At 44.0% G+C, this 23,204-nt stretch overlaps 1 protein-coding gene across 2 annotated transcripts in view; it reads left to right on the forward strand.

The window, feature by feature from the left end:
* The window catches only part of exoc6b (exocyst complex component 6B), an 899,778-nt gene that overhangs the window by 555,943 nt on the left and 320,631 nt on the right, over positions 1-23,204 (forward strand). For both annotated transcript variants that reach the window (XM_063047162.1, XM_063047163.1), the window contains exon 14: positions 13,390-13,495. In XM_063047162.1, coding sequence (XP_062903232.1) covers positions 13,390-13,495 — 106 coding nt within the window. The remainder of the gene's footprint in view (positions 1-13,389; positions 13,496-23,204) is intronic.

A 23,204-nucleotide genomic window follows, 5' to 3' on the forward strand; every position in this document is an offset into this window, starting at 1 on the left:
CCTCTATTGCCATGATGAAGCCACACTCAGGTTGGAGAAGCAACACCTCATAATCCGTCTGGGTAGCCTCCAACCTGATGGCATGAACATCGATTTCTCTTAACTTCTCGTAAGAGAAGAGCAGAGTGAAGACTTAAGGGCTTCGGCTCACCGGGCTTAGGCGGAAGCGGGTGAGGCGAGGAAGGTTTGACATTCATTTTCTGTTGCTATTTGAGGAGAGGGGCATTATGACTGTGAGGGCAGTTTGCTGTTCTCGGTGTCGGATGTGGGAGGCCCTGGAGTCTCCAAGCCTCCCGGACGTCTACATCTGCGCCAAGTGCATCGAGATGCAGCTCCTAAGGGACCGCGTTACGGAACTGGAGCTGCAGCTCGATGACCTTCGTCTGGTCAGGGAGAGTGAGGAGGTGATAGAGAGGAGTGGAAGGCAGGTGGTCACGCCGGGGCCACGGGAGGCAGACAAGTGGGTCACGGTTAGGAGGGGGAAGGGGAAAAGGAAGGTGATGGGGAGTACCCCGGCGGCTGTGCCCCTTAACAACAGGTACTCCTGTTTGAGTACTGTTGGGGGGGACAGCTTACCCGGGGGAAGCGACAGTGGCCCTGCCTCCGGCACAGAGTCTGGCCCTGTAGCTCAGAAGGGTAGGGCAAGGAAGAGGAGGGCAGTTGTGATAGGGGACTCGATAGTAAGGGGGTCAGATAGGCGATTCTGTGGACGCAGTCCAGAGACTCGGATGGTAGTTTGCCTCCCTGGTGCCAGGGTCCGGGATATTTCTGATCGTGTCCAAGATATCCTGAAGTGGGAGGGTGAAGAGCCAGAGGTCCTGGTACATATAGGTACCAATGACATAGGTAGGAAAAGGGATGAGGTCCTGAAAGAAGAATATAGGGAGCTAGGAAGGGAGTTGAGAAAAAGGACCGCAAAGGTAGTAATCTCGGGATTACTGCCTGTGCCACGCGACAGTGAGAGTAGGAATGCGATGAGGTGGAGGATAAATGCGTGGCTGAGGGATTGGAGCAGGGGGCAGGGATTCAAGTTTTTGGATCATTGGGACCTCTTTTGGCGCAGGTGTGACCTGTACAAAAAGGACGGGTTACACTTAAATCCTCGGGGGACCAATATCCTGGCAGGGAGATTAGCGGGGGCTACTGAGGTGACTTTAAACTAGAATGGTTGGGGGGTGGGAATCAAATTAAAGCGGCTAGGTGTGAGGAGGTTAGTTCACAACAGAGGGATGGGAACCAGTGCAGAGAGACAGAGGGGTGTAAAGTGAGCGTAGAAGCAAAAAGTACAAAGGGGAAAAGTAAAAGTGGCAGGCCGACAAATCCAGGGCAAGCATTAAAAAGGGCTAAGAGAGTTGTAAAAGAGTGCCTGAAGGCTTTATGTGTCAATGCAAGGAGCATTCGTAATAAGGTGGATGAATTGAAAGTGCAGATTGTTATTAATGATTATGATATAGTTGGGATCACAGAGACATGGCTCCAGGGTGACCAGGGATGGGAGCTCAACGTTCAGGGATATTCAATATTCAGGAGGGATAGACACGAAGGAAGGGGAGGTGGGGTGGCGTTGCTGGTTAAAAAAGAGATTAACGCAATAGAAAGGAAGGACATAAGCCGGGAAGATGTGGAATCGATATGGGTAGAGCTGCGTAACACTAAGGGGCAGAAGACGCTGGTGGGAGTTGTGTACAGGCCACCTAACAGTAGTAGTGAGGTCGGAGATGGTATTAAACAGGAAATTAGAAATGTGTGCAATAAAGGAACAGCAGTTATAATGGGTGACTTCAATCTACATGTAGACTGGGTGAACCAAATTGGTAAAGGTGCTGAGGAAGAGGATTTCTTGGAATGTATGCGGGATGGTTTTTTGAACCAACATGTCGAGGAACCGACTAGAGAGCAGGCTATTCTGGACTGGGTTTTGAGCAATGAGGAAGGGTTAATTAGCGATCTTGTCGTGAGAGGCCCCTTGGGTAAGAGTGACCATAATATGGTGGAATTCTTCATTAACATGGAGAGTGACGTAGTTAATTCAGAAACAAAGGTTCTGAACTTAAAGAGGGGTAACTTTGAAGGTATGAGACATGAATTAGCTAAGATAGACTGGCAAATGACACTTCAAGGATTGACGGTGGATATGCAATGGCAGGCATTTAAAGGTTGCATGGATGAACTACAACAATTGTTCATCCCAGTTTGGCAAAAGAATAAATCAAGGAAGGTAGTGCACCCGTGGCTGACAAGAGAAATTAGGGATAGTATCAATTCCAAAGAAGTAGCATACAAATTAGCCAGAGAAAGTGGCTCACCTGAGGACTGGGAGAAATTCAGAGTTCAGCAGAGGAGGACAAAGGGCTTAATTAGGAAGGGGAAAAAAGATTATGAGAGAAAACTGGCAGAGAACATAAAAACGGACTGTAAAAGCTTTTATAGATATGTAAAAAGGAAAAGACTGATAAAGACAAATGTAGGTCCCCTGCAAACAGAAACAGGTGAATTGATTATGGGGAGCAAGGACATGGCAGACCAATTGAATAATTACTTTGGTTCTGTCTTCACTAAGGAGGACATAAATAATCTTCCAGAAATAGTAAGGGACAGAGGGTCCAGTGAGATGGAGGAACTGAGCGAAATACATGTTAGTAGGGAAGTGGTGTTAGGTAAATTGAAGGGATTGAAGGCAGATAAATCCCCAGGGCCAGATGGTCTGCATCCCAGAGTGCTTAAGGAAGTGGCCCAAGAAATAGTGGATGCATTAGTGATAATTTTTCAAAACTCGTTAGATTCTGGACTAGTTCCTGAGGATTGGAGGGTGGCTAATGTAACCCCACTTTTTAAAAAAGGAGGGAGAGAGAAACCGGGGAATTATAGGCCGGTTAGCCTAACGTCGGTGGTGGGGAAACTGCTGGAGTCAGTTATCAAGGATGTGATAACAGCACATTTGGAAAGCGGTGAAATGATCGGACAAAGTCAGCATGGATTTGTGAAAGGAAAATCATGTCTGACGAATCTCATAGAATTTTTTGAGGATGTAACTAGTAGAGTGGATAGGGGAGAACCAGTGGATGTGGTATATTTGGATTTTCAAAAGGCTTTTGACAAGGTCCCACATAGGAGATTAGTGTGCAAACTTAAAGCACACGGTATTGGGGGTAAGGTATTGGTGTGGGTGGAGAATTGGTTAGCAGACAGGAAGCAAAGAGTGGGAATAAACGGGACCTTTTCAGAATGGCAGGCGGTGACTAGTGGGGTACCGCAAGGCTCAGTGCTGGGACCCCAGTTGTTTACAATATATATTAATGACTTGGATGAGGGAATTAAATGCAGCATCTCCAAGTTTGCGGATGACACGAAGCTGGGTGGCAGTGTTAGCAGTGAGGAGGATGCTAAGAGGATGCAGGGTGACTTGGATAGGTTGGGTGAGTGGGCAAACTCATGGCAGATGCAATTTAATGTGGATAAATGTGAAGTTATCCACTTTGGTGGCAAAAATAGGAAAACAGATTATTATCTGAATGGTGGCCGATTAGGAAAAGGGGAGGTGCAACGAGACCTGGGTGTCATTATACACCAGTCATTGAAAGTGGGCATGCAGGTACAGCAGGCGGTGAAAAAGGCGAACGGTATGCTGGCATTTATAGCGAGAGGATTCGAGTACAGGAGCAGGGAGGTACTACTGCAGTTGTACAAGGCCTTGGTGAGACCACACCTGGAGTATTGTGTGCAGTTTTGGTCCCCTAATCTGAGGAAAGACATCTTTGCCATAGAGGGAGTACAAAGAAGGTTCACCAGATTGATTCCTGGGATGGCAGGTCTTTCATATGAAGAAAGACTGGATGAACTGGGCTTGTACTCGTTGGAATTTAGAAGATTGAGGGGGGATCTGATTGAAACGTATAAGATCCTAAAGGGATTGGACAGGCTAGATGCAGGAAGATTGTTCCCGATGTTGGGGAGGTCTAGAACGAGGGGTCACAGTTTGAGGATAGAGGGGAAGCCTTTTAGGACCGAGGTTAGGAAAAACTTCTTCACACAGAGAGTGGTGAATCTGTGGAATTCTCTGCCACAGCAAACTGTTGAGGCCAGTTCATTAGCTATGTTTAAAAGGAAGTTAGATATGGCCCTTGTGGCTACAGGGGTCAGGGGGTATGGAGGGAAGGCTGGGTTCTGAGTTGGATGATCAGCCATGATCATAATAAATGGCGGTGCAGGCTCGAAGGGCCGAATGGCCTACTCCTGCACCTATTTTCTATGTTTCTATGTTTCTATGTAACTTCACCCCACTCCCCCTTCTCTCTGGCAGGGCTTCCCAACACTTTTTGTGCCATGGACCAATACCATTAAGCAAAAGGTCCATGGACCCCAGGTTGGGAACCCTTGAGGTATGGGAACCTGAAGACACACTCATATTGTTTTAGGAATCGCTTCTACATCTCCACCAACAGATTTCATGAACCTCTTAACATTACATCACATTTTTGCTTTACTGTATATTATTATTGTATTTTTTCATGGTAATTTTTATGCCTTGCATGTACTTCAGCAAAGCATCAAAATATCAGTGATCATAAACCTGATTCTGAGACACAAAATATAGCTGCTTCCACACTACTGACAAATTCTTCCAGGACAGGGAAAACACAGGTTCATGCTGAACACAGTTTGTCCAGCAAAGTTTTCTTCGTTTATTGATGGTCAATTAATAAATAGGTGGCAGGATGGGGATACGTCTCTATCAAAGGAGGCGTAAGGCGCTCCTTCCCTCCGCTACCCTGCAGGTCACCCTTGGGCAAGGTGTAGCACCTGCTTAGCCCCCCGAACAGGGTCCTGTGAAGCTGTGGGAGCAGGCAGTGGATGGTCGTATGAGCAGCTGGTGCAGATCACAAGTCCTGGTTATGGGACCACTGACACCAGGCAATCTCTGAAGAGTATTGATAGTGGCTGAGGTCACCCATCTCTTGTAAAGACACTACCCAGAAGAAGGTAATGGCAAACCACTTATGTAGAAAAATTTGCCAAGAAAAATCATAATCATGGAAAGACTATGATCACCCATGTCATATGACATGGCACATAACGAAGGAAGGATTACATAGGTAACTACCCAACTCCACTGCAAGGTTGCTCATTCCAGTTCATTTCATATGACATTAACCCTAGTGAATTCTTTCTCTGTGGCTTGATCAGAAATGCTTTCCAAACCATCCTCCATGAAGTACAGGGCATTGTAAACACTATATTCCTGAATTCCTGAGCACTCTGGAAGGTAGGAGATTGAGAGGTGACCTGGAGGTATATAAATTCAAAATTCAAAGTAACTATTGAAGTACTGAAGACAACCCTGAGATTCACTTTCTTATGGGCATACACAATAAATTCAAGGATCCAAGTACTGCGCCCAACAGGATGGACAAACTACCAATGTGCAACTAACAATAAACTGTGCAAGTACAAAAGAAAAGGGAAAAAGAAGCAATACATATTGAGAAAATGAGATGAAGAGCCTTTGAAAATGAGTCCATAGTTTGTGGGAACAGTTCAGTGATTAGGTGAGTGAAGTTATCCCCACTGATTCAAGACCTGATGGTCGAGGGGAATAACTGTTCCTGAACCTGGTGATGAGTGACATAGACAGAGTAAAAGCACATAGACTTTCTCCCAAGGAAATGGTGCTAAAAACAAGAGGGCATAGGTTTAAGATCAGAGGGTAGAGATTTAAAAGGGACATCAGGAGCTGCTTTTTCATGCAAAGGGCGTTGTGTATTTGGACTGAGCTGCCAGAAATAGTGAGGTGGGCACATTAGCGACATTTATAAACAATCTTGGTCAGTGCATGGGTATGAAAGGTTTAGAGGGATTTAGGTCAAATGCAGGCAGATGGAAGTAGCTCGCTGGGCCAACAGCCAACATGGGTGAGATTTCCTTGTCCATACTAAGGTTTTTCACTTTGGAATGAAGGCAGATGAGAGGTGACTTGATAGAGATGGACAAGATGATAAGATGCATAGATCGAGTGGATAGCCGGGGACTTTCCCATGGTGGAAGAGGACGTAATTTTAAGGTGATTTAGGAAGCTATAGTGGAGATGTCAGAGGTAGATTCTTTACACATGGAGTGGTGGGTGTATAGAACACACCTCCAGCAGTGGTGTAGCAGCAAATACATGAAGGACATTTAAGAGACTCTTAGGTAGGCACATGGATGAAAGAAAAATGGAGGGCTATGTGGCAGGAAAGATAAAGTTGATGTTGGAGTAGGCTAAAATGTCGGCACAACATTGTGGACCGAAGAGCCTGTACTGAGCTGTCATGTTCTCTTTTCCAAGAGTCGGGTGAAAGGGTCTGTTTTCATGCCGTATCAGTAACTCTGACCCATCACTCTTCCCCGTTCAGGATCAATGGATTTCCATCTTCCTACCATTGTGTCTTTGTTTTTGAATCAATCAGGGTTTAAATACATTCTCATGTTTGAGAACATCTCACACTTCTTGTACAGGCTGTCCTAATTTTTTTTTCCTCTATTTTGCTCGTTCACTTTTCACTTTCTTTGTAGTTCTCTTCTTTTCCTCCCCTGCTTCTTCCCTGAAGCTTTTGTCCTCAATCCAAATTACTATTTGGCCCTCTAAAGTGCACAATCATTAAGGAACAGTTGGCGACATTTTCCTTCAGAAAATGTCCATGTGTTTCAAATTACTAACACAAATCTGCAGCAGTCTGACTCTCACAAATATATTCTTTGTTGCTGGGTGATTCCCTGCCTGTCCATGCTATGAATATCCGTGCTAAAGCAGCAATCGTGTCTGGGAACCTATTGTTAGAAGTGCGGGATGTGCTCATTGAAGGAAATAAAAATATTCTTGCTGAGATGACTGGGTTCAGAAATGCTGTGTGAAATGTATGCATTGAACAGCTAATACAGGCAAGGCAAGTCCCCGATTGGTTCCCAGCATATTTGAGTTAGTCAACCTAGAACTGGCCTAGAAGGTCAAAATACTGCAGGCATTGGAAATCTGAAATTAAATCCGGAGCTGCTGGAAAATCAAGCAGGTCAGGCAACATCTGTTAAGTGAAAGCAGCACGCTTCTTGTCATCTTGTATACCTCTGTTAAATCACTCTCACCCTCCTTTGCTCCAAAGAAAAAAGCCCTAGCTCACTCAACCTATCTTCACAAGACATGCTTTCTAATCCAGGCAGCTTCCTGGCAAATCTCCTCTGCACCTGTTCTAAAGCTTCCACATCTTTCCAATAATGATGCAACCAGAACTGAATACAATATTCCAAGTTGAACCCAATATTGCAAATTGGTGTGAATGTGAGAATAAAATGGGAAGAGGATGCTTAAGGGTCAGAATGGAATCAATGGGCTGAAGAGCCTGCTTCCATGTTGCATGTTATTATGAATAATGTGGGAAAGTGCCTCTGGCTGTCCACTCCATCTGTGGCTGCACTGCTGCTCAGGCTACAAACTTGGAATCTCCAATTTCGCAGATGACGCAACTGTGACTGGCCAAATCACAAACAATAATAAATCTGCATATAGAGAGGAGATGTTGAAACTGTCCGATTGGTGCAGGAGCAACCATCTATCACTCAACATTAAGAAGACAAAAGAAATGATAAATGGCTTCAGGAAGGCAAGAGATCCCCAACAAGCCCCTCTATTTGTAAATGGTGATGCAGTGGAAAGGGTCTTCAATTTCAAGTTTTTGGTGATGAACTTGATCTAACAACATAACCTCGATAGTAGAGAAGGCACAACAGCGACTGTAGCTCATCTGCCTCAGAGATTGCTGGCCAACTTTTATTGAAGTGCGATAGAGAGCGTATTGACATATGGAATGACAGTGTGTTACTCCAACTGCAGCAAGACCAGATCACAAAGCACTCCAACGGGTGATTAGGATGGCTCAGCACATCACTGGGACTCTACTGCCAGACCTGGAGACAATCTACAGCTCTCGCATCAAGAGTGTAAGCATCCTATGGCATGCTCGTAACATCGTTAAAGACCGCATCCCATCCCGGACACTGTCTGTTCAACCTCCTGCTGTCTGGTAGGAGATACAGAAACACCGTAGTCAAGACAGTAAGACTGAGAAACAGCTTCTTCCCGAGGGCTGTTGTGCAGCTGAATAATGCTACACCCCGGCTTGCCAATGGCCTTTGAGGGTTATGGACTATTGAAATCGCTTGTTGCATGTAAATATGTAGTTTTTAAGTTTAAGCTGTACCCCATGCATTGTAAATATCTGTTCTGCACAGACTGGCATAGCACTGCAATCTTGTTGTCTGGAACAATGGCAATGAAGTTCTATTCTATTACCTTATACGCCTCTATCAAGTCACCTTTCATCCTCCTCTGCAAAGAAAACAGCCCTAGCTCACTTGGCCTCTTCTCATAAGACATGGTCTCTAATCTAGACAGCATCCTGGTTAAATTTTGCACTTACAGGCATTTCATCACAGTCATGGGAAAAACAATAAGAGTACACAGATAAAATGTTGCAGTTACGGAGAAAGAGCTATGCAGGCAGACATTAAAGTACAAATCCATAACAAGGTAGATTTTGAGGTCAAGAGTCCATCTTATCATACAAGAATTCCATTTAGTAGTCTTATAACAGTGCAATAAAAGTTGTCCTTAGCCTTGCATTACGTGCCTTCAGGCTTCTGTATCTTCTGCTTGATGCGAAAGAGGAGAAGTGAATGTCTGGGGTGGGTGGGGGCTTTTATTATGCTGGCTGATTTACTGAGTCTATGGAGCGGAGGCTAGTTTCTGTGATGCGCTGAGCTATGTCCACATCTCTCTGCAATTTCTTGCAGCCACAGGCAGAGCAGTGACTATACTATAGTAACTGCTATGTATACTGCTGCTGCATTGAAGTGTAGTGGTTAGTACAATACTTCACAGTACCAGTGACCAATTCCCGCCCACAGACAAGAGAAAACCTACAGATGCTGAAAATCCGAGTAACACACACAAAATGCTGGAGGAACTGAGCAGGCCAGGCAGCATCTATGGAAAAAAGTACTGTCGGCGTTTTGGGCTGGAACCGTTCAGCAGGACTGGAGAAAAAAAGCTGAGGAGTAGGTTTAAAAGGAGAGGGGGAGCAGAGAGAGAAACACCGGGTGATAGGTGAAACCTGGAGGGGGAGGGATGAAGTAAAGAGCTGGGAAGTTAATTGGTGAAAGAGACAGAAGGCATGGAAGACAGAAAAAGAGGGGAGGAGCACCAGAGGGTGACGATGGGTGGGCAAGGAGATAAAGTGAGGGTGGAATAAGGCGATGGGAAATGGTGAAGGTAAGGATGGGGGCATTACCTGAAGTTTGAGAAATCGATGTCCATGCTATCAGGTTGGAGGCTACCCAAGCAGAATATAAGGTGTTGATCCTCCAACCTAAGTGTGGCCTTATCACAACAGTGGAGCAGGCGTGGATGGACATATTGAAATGGGAATGGGAAGTGGAATTATAATGGGCGGCCACTGGGAAATCCCAGTTGTTCTGCTTGGTGAAGCAGTTTCCCAGTCTACATTGGGTCTCAATGATATACAGGAGGCCACACCGGGATCACCAAACACAGAAAATGACCCCAACAGACTCACAGGTGAAGTGTCACCTCACCTGGAAGGACTGTTTAGGGCCCTGGATGGTAATGAGGGAGGGGGTGTAGGGGCAGGTGTAGCACTCGTTCTGCTTGCAAGGATAAGTGCCAGGAGGGAGATCAGTGGGGTGGGATGATTTGACATGGGAGATGCTTAGGGAGCGATCCCTGCTGAAAGCAGAAAGTGGGGGGAGGGAAAGATGTGCTTGGTGCTAGGATCCCATTGGAGGTGGTGGAAGTTTGGGAGAATTAGGTGCTGGATGCGGAGTCTGGTGGCATGGTAGGTGCTGCCTGTAATTCCTGGTGCTGCCTGTAATGAGTTTGTGCGTTCTCCCCGTGACAGCATGGATTTCCCCTGGGTGCTTTGAGCCATGCCTCCCAGCAACCCCCTAGCCTAATCACAGGATAATTTACAATGACCAATTAACCTAACAGCTGGCACACCTTTGGACTGTGGGAGGAAACAAAATATCCTGGAAGAAATGGCCAAGGGCCAACGGATTCAACTTTTTAAAGCTAAAGAGAATCTTGCTGGATGTGTTGGAGACCAGATGATCCAGAAATGATCAAAGATGCAGCTTTCTGTGATGGAGAGACCATGGTTCAGTGAAGTATTTATGGCATATTTGCAAGGGAATACGAAAGGAATCCATGCTGCGGAGAGTTACTTTAGTTGGACAGTTACTGTTACTTTGCAAGTAGAGAAGTTCAAAGTACCTTTATTATCAAAGTATGTATACTATATCCAACCATGAGATTCATCTCCTTACAGGCAGCACAAAACAAAGAAACCCAACGGAACCCATTTAAAAGAATAAAACTGTCAAATATGCAATGTGCAGAGAGAAGGAAAAACAGATCGTGCAAACAGTAAAAATAAACAACTAACAAATAAAAGTAAGCAAGTTAAAAAAAAATTTAAAAAGGAAACAATGTCCACACGGTAGACATAGGTAACTGTGGTTATTGGTTACAACTGATGTCTACACAGTAGATTGGCAAAAAGGAACTTGCATTGAATGACTAGTTAAAACCTGCATAAAGTTTAAACATAAAGATGCCATATAGATTCTCCCTCACACCGTCCCTCAGTGACCCCTCTCCCCCAGCACCCTGTGTCACTGACTGTATCCCCACTGACAATTAATCCAGTTCCTCACACCGTCCCTCAGTGACCCCTCTCCCCCAGTGCCGTGTCACTGACTATCCCCACTGATGTTATTCCAGCTCCCTCACACTGTCCCACTGTTACTCCTCTCCCCCAGCGCCGTGTCACTGACTGTATCCCCACTGATGTTATTCCAACTCCCCCACATTGTTACTCAGCAGTTTATTCCCAAAGTCCTGTATTTTACTCATGTTTAGGTCATTTAATTTTTTTTCTCTGTTAAGCTTTGTTCATGTGCCACAGAGTAAACCCTTCAATTATATCTTAAATTAAGTAGGAAAATATTAGCAATCGCCTGCAGGGTAGGCATGTATGTTATACAGTAGTTTTGTGTATTCTGGAACTTAGTCAACTTGAAGCCTCATTTTCACCAATAGCTGCTATTTATTTTCAGAAACTTTAACTGCTTTGAAATTCTCAAACCACTGTGAGTTGTCTACAGAACTTTAACAAGGAAATTTGAGTTGAGCCATACTAGCACAGTCTGAGAACTTGAATTCAGGTTTCTAGTCACTGAATCATAGAGCGTTACCATGCTGATAGAGGCCCTTTGGCCCGCTAAGTCTGTGTTGACCATCAACCACTTATATATACTAATCCTAGATAGAGTAATGCAACATTGAAACAGACCCTTCAGCCCAACTTGTCCATTCTAACTATGGTGCCCACCTAACTAGTCCAATTTGCCTGTGTCTTTTCCATATCTCTCTAAATCCCTCTCATCCATGTAAATATCCAAATATCTTTTAAATGTTGTCATACCTGCTTGACCCACTTCCTCTGAAGTTTGTTTAATCACCACTCCTAAGTTGTCCCTCAAGTCCCTTTTAAGTTTTTAACCTTTCACCTTAAGCATGCATAGTTCCCTTCCCTAGGAAAAAGACTGTGTGCGTTTACCCTATCTATGCCCCTCATGATTTTATGACCCTCTATAAGGTCACCCCTTAGTCTTCAATATTCGATAGAAGCAAACAGGAGGTGCCACTGAGGTTGGGTGGGACTACAACTAAAGGTCATAGGTTAAGGGTGAGAGGTGAAATGTTTAAGGAGAACATGAGGGGAATCTTCTTCACTCAGAGGGTGGTGAGAGTTTGGAACAAGCTGCCAGCAGAAGTGGTGCATGCAAGATCGATTTCAATGTTTAAGAGAAGTTTGGACAGGTACATGGATGGCAGGGGTATGGAGGGATCTGGTCCTATGGTGCATGTTGATGGGACGAAGCAGTTTAAATGGTTTGACACGGACTGAATGAGTTGAAGGGACTGTTTCTTTGCTGTACTTTTCTGACTTTATGACTCTAGGTTCAAGAACTTGAAGACACTCACTTCAAGATTGAACAACTGGTTGTTTCCCACTGGGATCAGATTCATGAACTGAGCTGAAAAAGTCGAAATCTCCCCCAGACATTCTCCCTTCTTTCTTCCATCAGGCAGAAGATACATGAACAAACAAGTTCAAGGACAGCTTCTACCCAATTATTATCAGACACTTGAACGGATCTCTTGTATGATAAGATGGACTCTTGGCCTCACAATCTACCTCGATATGATCTTGCACTTTATCATTTACCTGCACTGCACTTTTTTCTGTATCTGTTATTGTTTTACCTCAATACACTGTGTAATGATCTGATCTGTATGAACAATTTACAAGACAAGCTTTTCACTGTATCTCAGTACATGTGACAATAAGAAACCAATTCCAATATGGAATGCCAACAAAACCAGTCAGCTGGACCACTCACATCCTGCTGCAAGCAAAGTCAAAGTTTAAAGTAAATCTATTATCAAAGTATGTATATATCACCATATGAGAGTCATTTCCCAGCAGGTATTCACAGAAAAATTCAGAAATACAATAGAATCTATGAAATACTGACTTACAACCGAACAACCAATGTACAAAAGAAGACAAATTGTGCAAACAGAAAAATAAATAATACTGAGAACTGGAGTTGTAGAGTCCTTGAAAGTGAATGTGAAGCTGTGGAATCAGTTCAGTGTTGAGGAGAGTGGTTGTTGGGTAATAACCAAAGATCACAGGGCTTTTACCAGTACAGCTCTATGTTCAGCTAACAGTCTGCTGGAGGAACCTTCAAGTGGATGGGCTACTGCAGCAGAAGACCATGAACTTACACAGTGCACTGACTGTCTATATGTATAATATGTGTGTGTGTGTGTGTGTGTTTGCGTGCGCACAGTATATGCATCTAAGACTTTTGTAAAGTACTGTACATTCTTTGCAAAAAGAGAGACAAAAACACTGAGGTATTTTTCATGGATTCAGTGTCCATTCAGAAATCTGATGGCAGAGGGGAAGAAACTGTTCCTAAAATACAGTGTGTGTGTGTGTGTGTGTGTGTGTGTGTGTGTGTGTGTGTGTGTGTCTGTCTGTCTGTGTGTCTGTCTGTCTGTCTGTCTGTCTTCAGGCTCCTGTACCTCCTCCCTGATGGTAGCAATGAGAAGAGAGCATGTCCTGGGTGATGAGCATACTTAATGATGGAGCTGCTTTTTTGAGGCATTGCCTTTTGAAGATGGCTTCAAAAAATGAATCTTCACTTTTCAGAAATGGGGATGTTAACTTCTTCCATACTAATTGTACTGATTTCTTGTTTCAACAGATATATCTTAGAGTTGGACAACTACAGTGCAATTCCTGTTTCGAATGAAGAGGAGTTTAAGAAGGTGATGGGTCAGTTTCCGTTTCACGATGCCGACTTGGAAAACGTAAGCACTGATCATCCATTGTGTTAAATTGTTTTCACCATCTGCCTCTGCGTGAGACATCCACAGGGAGTGAAGTGGTGTTAATGCTTTAGTTATGAAACTCCGTCATTCCTGGATATCACTCCTGAACATCATTCCAGCCCACACCTGCCTATCGTAGATTAATGTTATGACTGACAGGTGACACATACGGTTCATAATAGAAACTGTACTATATAATTCACAAACACCGACATTGAGTTGTTGTGTTCAATTTGAGATACCTTGTCGGACCTAATGATATCAGAGTAAGGCGACTACTTTTGGTTGGTTTGTAATGGACGTAAAGGTCTTGGGTTTTGCTAGACACATAAAATGACTCGCATGCTTTGTTCACAAAATCCTACACTATCATGTCCCTCACCTTGGTCCACCTATCACTTGTCTTGCTCTACCTCTTCCTTCCACCTCTTTATACTGGCTACCTCGCCCTTTCCAGTCCAGAGGAAGAGTCTCGACTCAAAACATCAACTGTCCATTACCCTCGGCAGGTGCTGCCTGACCCACCGAGTTCCTCCAGTAGTTTGTTTGTGGTTCCAGATTCCAGCCTCTGCAGTCTCTTGTGTCTCCGAGGAACTGATTTAGCCTAATGGTAATCCATTTAGTCCCATTCCCCTCCTCTTTCAACATAGTTCTTTATCTTTTATCCCCCTTCAAGTATTGATGACGAAGGGTCTCAGCCCGAAATGTCGACTGTACTTCTTCCTGTAGGTGCTGCCTGGCCTACTGCGATCCACCAGCATTTTGTGTGTGTTCCTTCTGCTTGTCAGTTGTAGAACTAGGTGCAAGAGAGATGGTGGGGGTGTAAGATTGTGGAGATGGGAAAGGATTTTCAAGAAATATAGAATATAGGCTTTTGATTCAAAGGGGATAACTTCCTTCATCTTCATTTTCCCATCATTGAAATGTTCCAACAACCTATTAACTTACTTTCAAGGACTTTTCACCTTAATGCTCTTCATCAGCTTGAGCATTATTATTATTAAATAGAACATAGAACATAGAAATCTACAGCACAATTTCAGTCCCTTCGGCCCACAATGCTGTGCCGAACATGCACTTACTTTAGAAATTACCAAGGGTTACCCATAGCCATCTATTTTCCTAAGCTCCATGTACCTATCCAGGAGTCTCTCAAAAGATCCTATCATATCCGCCTCGACTACCGTCACTGGCAGCCCATTCCATGCACTCACCACTCTCTGCGTAAAAAACTTATCCCCAATATCTCCTCTTTACCTACTTCCAAGCACCTTAAAACTGTGCCTTCTCATGCTAGCCATTTCAGCCCCGGGGAAAAGCCTCTGACAATCCACACGATCAATGCCTCTCATCATCTTATACACTTCTATCAGGTCACCTCTCATCCTCCGTTGCTCCAAGGAGAAAAGACTGAGTTCACTCAACCCATTCTCATAAGGCATGCTCCCCAATCCAGGAAACATCCTTGTAAATCTCCTCTGCACCCTTTCTATGGTTTCCACATTCTTCCTGTAGTGAGGTGACCAGAACTGAGCACAGTACTCCAAGTGGGGTCAATAATAATGATATTTATTATTATTGTTTCTTCTTTTTGCATTTGCAGTTTGTTTTCTGTGCTCTGGTTGAATACCCGAGTTGGTGGGGTCTTTCATTGATTCTGTTTTAGTTATTATTCTATGAATTTGTTGAATATGCCCACAAGAAAATAAATCTCAGGGTTGTATATGGTGACATATACGTACGTTGATAATAAAATTTACTTTGAACTTTTGGATGGAATGGCACAGTACAGGATCTCAGCCCATGAAGTTGTGCCGACATTTTAACCTACTAAGATCAATCTAACCCTTCCCTACCACGTAGTCCTTCAGTTTTTCTTGTGCCTACCTAAAAGGCTCTTAAATATTCCTAATATATCTGCCTCTACCACAACTCCTGGCAGGGTGTTCCATACATCTGCCACTCTGTGTAAAAAACTACCTCGGACATTCTCCCTATACTTTCCTCCCATCACCTTAAAATTTTGCCTTCTCTTACTGGACATTTCTGTCCTGGGTAAAAGTCTTTGGCAATCCACTTGTATAAAATTGTACACCTCTATCAAGTCATCTCTCATCCTCCATCACTCCATTGAGAAAGTCCCAGCTTGCTCAGCCTTTCGTCATAAGACGTGCTCTCTACATTACAGTTTGCACCTTAGAACAGCAGCTTCCGGCATTTATATGCTCCGATTCTCAGGAGTATGAATAGCTGGTACGATCCCTTTAAAGATTCTGACCTGCTCCGCTAATTGGCAGGCCATGTTTTGGTGCCAAGATTTGAATATTTAAAGAGCATCTGAACTGAGGTTCGGGGCTCAATCATTAACTCTGGTTCTATCTGCAATAGTGTTTAGTATTTCAGTTTCATTTGGATTCTCGTCTAGGCACATCAGGTCCCATCTTGGGTCTAGTCGAGAACCCTATTCTCATTTCAGTCTCAAAATTGTGTCTCAATTCTAGTCTCAGATACTCCACACTAGGATCCTTACTGTCCTCGCCTAGGCCTCTCATCACACTCTAATCCAGGCAGCATTCTGTAAATCTCCTTTCACCCTCTCTAAAACACTTGCTAGCTGGAGAAAGGGACCTGGGAAGACTGTCTTGGATCTCCACCAGAGGATAAAGCCACAAGATGGATGTGGTCTGTCCAGATCTAGTGCTGGACTGTTTTCTAAATGCTAGTTGGAAATCGCACCCAGTCCTTCAGTCTCTACACCCCTTTCATCCACATACTCCTTTCTCTTGGAATGGTATTGTTCGTTAATGGCAGTGTTAAGGTGAACAATAGAAAAAGGAGGCAAGGTTTTGACCTAAAACTTCGACAATTCCTTTTCTCCCACGGATTTTGCTTGAGCCCCTGAGTTCATCCACCAGATTTCCTGCTGGAGTGATCGTTTTGCCTGGGAAGAGTCATTACAGAGGAGGTGTGAAGCTGGTTGTTTGTACACAAGCACAAAATGCTGGAGGAACACAGCATGTCAGGCAGCATCTAGGGGGTAGACCATTCGGGCTGAGACCCTTCATCAGAACACAAACATCCCCATCCATAGATGCTGCCTGATCTGCTGAGTTCCACCAGCATTTTGTGTGTGTTACTCTGGATTTCCAGCATCTGCAGAATCTCCTGTGCTTATGTTGTTTATTGTATGCAGTGTTCAGAAGTGTACAGTGGCAAAACGCTTCTATAGAGAAATTTGCCAAGAGCAATCATGGTCAAGAGCATGATCGCAAACAACATATGACACGCACATAATGATGTTCGCGTCCCCATCTACATCAACGGAACTGTAGTGGAGCATGTATCAGGCTTCAAATTCCTTGGTGTCCACATTTCCGAGGATCTCACCTGCTCCCTGATCTCCTCCATCCTGATCAAAAAGGTGCAACAGCGCCTTTATTTCCTGTGGAGCATGAAGAAAGCTCACCTCTGTCCCAGGATACTGACGGACTTTTACAGCTGTACCGTTGAGAGCATACTCACCAACTGCATCTCAGTGTGGTATGGCAATTGTCCCGTATCAGACCACAAAGCACTCCAGCGTGTGGTGAAAACTGCCCAGTGGATTATCGGCACCCAGTTGCCCACCATTGAGAACATATACCATAAACACTGCCTGGGCAGGGCGAAAAGCATTATCAGGGATGCATCTCACCCTAACCATGGACTTTTTACTCTCCTCCCATCCGGTAGGAACTACAAGAGCCTCCGCTCCCGCACCAGCAGGCACAGGAAGAGCTTCTTCCCTGAGGCTGTGACCCTGCTGAACCTCTCATCACAGCGCTAAGCAGTATTGCACCCATATTGTACTGTCTCAGTACTTTTATATTTGTGTGCTGTAGCACTTTTTTCATTCACAGTTATTTAGTAAATAACACTATTCTTTGCATTTCTGGTCAGATGCTAAATGCATTTCATTGGCTTTGTATCTGTACTCGGCATAATGACAATAACGTTGAATCTAATCTAATCTAATCTAATGTTGATGATGATGAATGGTTAAGCTACTAGTGCTAACCTGCAGGTCACCCTTGGGCAAGGTGTAGCACCTCCTTAGCCCCCCCCCCACCCAGAATCAGGATCACGTGAAGCCATGGGAGCAGGTGGTGGGTGGCATATGAGCAACTGGTGCATATCACAAGTCCTGGTGCCTCAGAAAGGCGGCATCCATTATTGAGGAGCCTCATCACCTAGTATATCCCCTCTTGTCATCGTCATCCTCAGGAAGAAGGTACAGAAGCCTGAAGGCACACACTCAGGAACCCAATTCAGGAACCCATGAACACTGCCTCACTTTTTAAATTTCTGTTTTTGCACTATTATTCTTAATTTAACTATTTTTTATATACTTAAAATTATTGCATTGTACCGCTGTTGCTAAGTTAACAAATTTCATATCATATGCTGGTGATACTAAACCTCATTCTGATTCTGATTCTGGTTATGCGACCGCTGACGCTAGGCAGTCAATCTCTGAGGTGTATTGATAATGGCTGGGGGCCATTGTCTTGTAAAGGCACTGTCCAGAAGAAGGCAATGGCAAACCACTTCTGCAGAAAAATGTGCCAAGAGCAATTATGGTCAAAGACCATGATCACCCATGTCATGCGACATGGTGCATAATGATAAAGATGATGAGTAGTTTTGCTACTAGACTTGTATCCGTTGACATGGATGCACAAGTTGAGATCACAACAGGGCAACTGGAGAGTAAATGTGGAGTGAAAAACCTAGTGCCAAAAAACTCACAGGTTTTCTTCAGAAAGAGGTGGGTACAGGCAAAGCCGTCCACACCATTGAGAACATTTACATGAAGCGCTGCCACAAGAAAGCAGCATCCATCATCAAGGCTCCCCACCATCCAGGTGATGCTCTCTTCTCACTGCTGCCATCGGAAAGAAGGTACCGGAGCCTCAGGACCCACACCACCAGGTTCAGGAACAGTTGCTGCCGGTGACTGTAAGGGATTTGTATGTCCTTCCCGTGACTGCATGGCTTTCCTCTGGGTGCTCCAGTTTCCTCACACAAAGAAAAGATGCAGTGTATAATAGGTAAATTGTCCCATGGTTGGGCTCATGTTAAATCGGGGGGTGCTGGGTGCATGTCTAGAAAGGCTGGAAGGGCCTCTTCTGCACAAACAAACAGCTAGATAGAATAATAGATAGATAGATAGATAGATTGATAGATAGAATAGATAGATAAATTGATAGCTCGATAGATTGATAGATTAGATTAGATTAGATTATGAGGACACTTAGTCCTCGTTTATTGTTATTTAGAAATGCATGCATTAAAAAATGATACAATGTTCCTCCAGATAGATACCACAGAAACACAAGACAGACCAAGACTAAACTGACAAAAACACATAATTATAACATATAGTTACAACAGTGCAAAGCAATACCGTAATTTGATGAAGAGCAGACCATGGGCACGGTAAAAAAGTCTCAAGTCCCGATAGCCCCATCATCTCACGCAGATAGTAGAAGGGAGAAACTTTCCCTGCCATGAACCTCCAGCGTTGCAAACTTGCTGATGCAGCACCAGGAAGCACCCGACTACAGCCGACTCAGACTCCATCCGAAAACTTCGAGCCTCTGACCAGCCCTCCGACACCGAGCACCGAGCACCATCTCTGCCGAGCGCTTTGACCCCGCCCCGGCCGCCGAGCAACAAGCAAAGCTGAGGGCTCGGGGCCTTCCCCTCTGGAGATTCTGGATCACACAGTAGCAGCGGCAACGAAACAGGTATTTCAGATAGAGTGGATAGATAGAATAGATTGATAGATAATATAGAATAGATAGATAGATAACTAAAAAAAACACCAGGCTCCTGCATCTTCATTCACCACACACTGAACTGATTCCACAACCTACAGACTCCACAACTTGTGTCCTCGCTGTTATTTGTTTATTTTATTATTTGCACAATTTGTCCTCTTTTTCACATTGGTTGTTTGCTAGTTTATGTTCACGTATAGTTTTTCATTCACAAATTATATTCTATTTCCTTATTTTCACGTAAATTCTTGCAAGAAAATGAATTTCAAGGTAGTATGTGGTAATATTTATGTATTTTGACAATGAATTTACTTTGACTTTGACTTGGAAGTTGCAATGCTTATCTTATCCATGCAAGTATATCTGTAGCATGCAAGCCACCCCTAAAGACTACCTCCTCAGTCAAGGGTTCAGTAATGAATGGTCATCCACACCCTGTGAATGAATAACACAAGAGAACACAAGAGATTCTGCAGATGCTGGAAATCCAGAGCATCACACACAAAATATTGGAGGAACTCAACAGGTCAGATGATAGATGGGTAGGAAGGTTAAAGGGCTGGAGAAGAAGGAATCTGATAGGAGAGGAGAATTGAAGAAAAAGAAAATAGAGGGGCACTGGACAGAGGTGATAGGCAGGTGGAGGAAAAGAGGTAAGAGGACAGAGCAGGGAATTGAAGAGGGAAGGGGCGGGGGGGGGAGGAATTACCAGAAGGAGAAATCAATGTTCATGTCATTAGGTTGGAGGCTACCTAGACAGAATATGAGGTGTTGCTCCTCCACCCTGAGAGTGGCCTTATCAAGAGAAAAAAGGAGGCCGTATACTGACATGTTGGAATTGGAAGGGGGATAGAAATGAAAATGGTTGGCCACTGGGAAACTCCGCTCTTGGCAGATGGACTGGAGGTGCTCATTTCTCAAAGGCATTATTTATTTGCTGATACAGCACAGAATTGCCCAGCAACCCACCTATTTATCCCTAGTCTAATCACAGGACAATTTACAATGACCAATTAACCTAGTCACCAGTATGCCTTTGGACTGTGGGAGGAAACTGGAGCACCTGGGGGAAAATCACGAGAACACAGGGAGAATGTGCAAACTCCTTACAGACAGCACTGGAACTGAACTCCGAAGTCCAGCTGGAGCTGTAATCGCGACACACTAACTGCTACACTACCACGGCACTTAATAGAAGCTCCTTAATAGAAGTTAGTATTGTGGGCTAAGTTTGGCTGGTCTGATGATCCCACGATCTCTGATCCACTTTCAAGGACTCTACAAATCATTTTCTGAGTGCAATTTATTTATTATTAATAATAAATGAAATTGATGGAAGAAAAAGTTGTGGCTGACAGTGCATGAGTTACATCATGGTATGGACAGACAAAGTTTTGAAGAGCTTATTAGAGCCTCTCAGATTAAGGACAGATGGAAGGCCATAATTGCCCACGTCATACGGCATGGCACATAATGATGGTAATTATTATTTGTATTTTTTTGCATTTGCACATTGGTTATTTTCAACCTTTGTGCCTAATTTTTCATTGATTCTATTGTATTTCTTTGTTCTACTGTGAATATCCACAAGAAAATGTATCTCAGGGCAGTATAAAGTGATGTGTATATACTTCGATAATAAACTCACTTTGAACTTTGAGGGATGTCAGCCTGAAACGTTGATTGCTAATTCCGTCCAAAGATGCTGCCTGATCTGCTGAGTCCCTCCCGTGTTTTTGTGTGTGTTGCTTACGTTCTGCTGAGCTCCTTGGGTGTCTGAATGGTGTAATTTCAGGCAACTTCACAGTTCAAGCAAAGTGGTGATATTCATACACTGGCGGCAATGTGTTGATCCCTTGACTAGATGAACTGCAGAGTGATGAAAGTTCTTGGCTACCACCTCATCCTTTAAGTAGTGGTATGCTTTCCATTCCAGCGTCGCACCTACTAAATCTACTGATGCCTAGCCTTGTGCTTTTAACAGTAGACTTCAGTATCTGTTCGAAAGTTCAGGTATATTATCCAAGTATCTATACCACCTTAAAATTCATCTTCTTGCAGTCACCCACAAAACAAATAAACACAACAGAATCCACAAAAATGTAAACCATAGAAACTATAGAAACTACAGCACAGAAACAGGCCTTTTGGCCCTTCTTGGCTGTGCCGAACCATTTTCTGCCTAGTCCCACTGACCTGCACACGGACCATATCCCTCCATACACCTCCCATCCACGTATCTGTCCAATTTATTCTTAAAAGTTAAAAAAGAACCCGCATTTACCACCTCGTCTGGCAGCTCATTCCATACTCCCACCACTCTCTGTGTGAAGAAGCCCCCCCTAATGTTCCCTTTAAACTTTTCCCCCCTCACCCTTAACCCATGTCCTCTGGTTTTTTTCTCCCCTAGCCTCAGTGGAAAAAGCCTGCTTGCATTCGCTCTATCTATACCCATCATAATTTTATACACCTCTATCAAATCTCCCCTCATTTTTCTACGCTCCAGGGAATAAAGTCCTAACCTATTCAAGCTTTCTCTGTAACTGAGTTTCTCAAGTCCCGGCAACATCCTTGTAAACCTTCTCTGCACTCTTTCAACCTTATTTATATCCTTCCTGTAATTTGGTGACCAAAACTGAACACAATACTCCAGATTCGGCCTCACCAATGCCTTATACAACCTCATCATAACATTCCAGCTCTTATACTCAATACTTTGATTAATAAAGGCCAATGTACCAAAAGCTCTCTTTACGACCCTACCTACCTGTGACGCCACTTTTAGGGAATTTTGCGTCTGTATTCCCAGATCCCTCTGTTCCACTGCACTCCTCAGTGCCTTACCATTAACCCTGTATGTTCTACCTTGGTTTGTCCTTCCAACGTGCAATACCTCACACTTGTCTGTATTAAACTCCATCTGCCATTTTTCAGCGCATTTTTCCAGCTGGTCCAAGTCCCTCTGCAGGCTCTGAAAACCTTCCTCACTGTCTACTACACCTCCAATCTTTGTATCATCAGCAAATTTGAGGAATTCTGCAGATGCTGGAAATTCAAGCAACAAACATCCAAGTTGCTGGTGAACACAGCAGGCCAGGCAGCATCTATAGGTAGAGGTACAGTCGACGTTTCGGGCCGAGTCCCTTCGTCAGGACAGAATCCACAAAAAACCACCCATAACAAAGACCGATGAGCATCCAATGTGCAAAAGAGGACAAATTGTTGAAATATTTTAAAAACAGTAAACAGAAACACATGGAACGTGAACTGCAGAGTCCCTGAAAGTCAGTCCATGGCCATGGAGCAGTTTCAGCACTGAGGCAAGCGAAACCAGTCCAGGAACGGCTGTGGCTCCTGAAGCTAACAGTGTGAGACCCAAGGCTCCTGCAGCTCTTGCCTAATGATTGTAGCGACAAGCGCGGGAGATGGGTCAAATACAGCAGACCGTGCTAAATACTGGTTCATTTTCCATTCTTAAGCCTCGACCACTTTAATCTGACTCTAGGCTTCATTCAGTGCAGAGTGATGGAACCTTGACGCATCGTCCTGCATTCTGGAGAGTCAATCTCGCCAAACCCTTCGAGATCATAAAATCACAAGCTTGTTTAGGTGGTTGAAAAGTACATTTCTTAAAGGGAAATTACAGGCTGCGGATTGCAGAGATCATGGATCAGATGAGGTATATCTAGTGAGTTTTGTGAGTTGCCTGCAAAATGAAATCATATGTCTCCAACATCATCTTGGAAAGGATTTATTGGTCAGAGGTTTGATTAACTTGGAAAACCTCCAGATTTGGCCATCCAGTTACTTCAAGCTTCAAGTTTATTTATCACCTGTACATTAAAACATTCGAGTAGTTGGGTGAA

This window comes from Mobula hypostoma, chromosome 4 (assembly GCF_963921235.1).
Source record: "Mobula hypostoma chromosome 4, sMobHyp1.1, whole genome shotgun sequence".
Lineage (NCBI taxonomy): Eukaryota > Metazoa > Chordata > Chondrichthyes > Myliobatiformes > Myliobatidae > Mobula > Mobula hypostoma.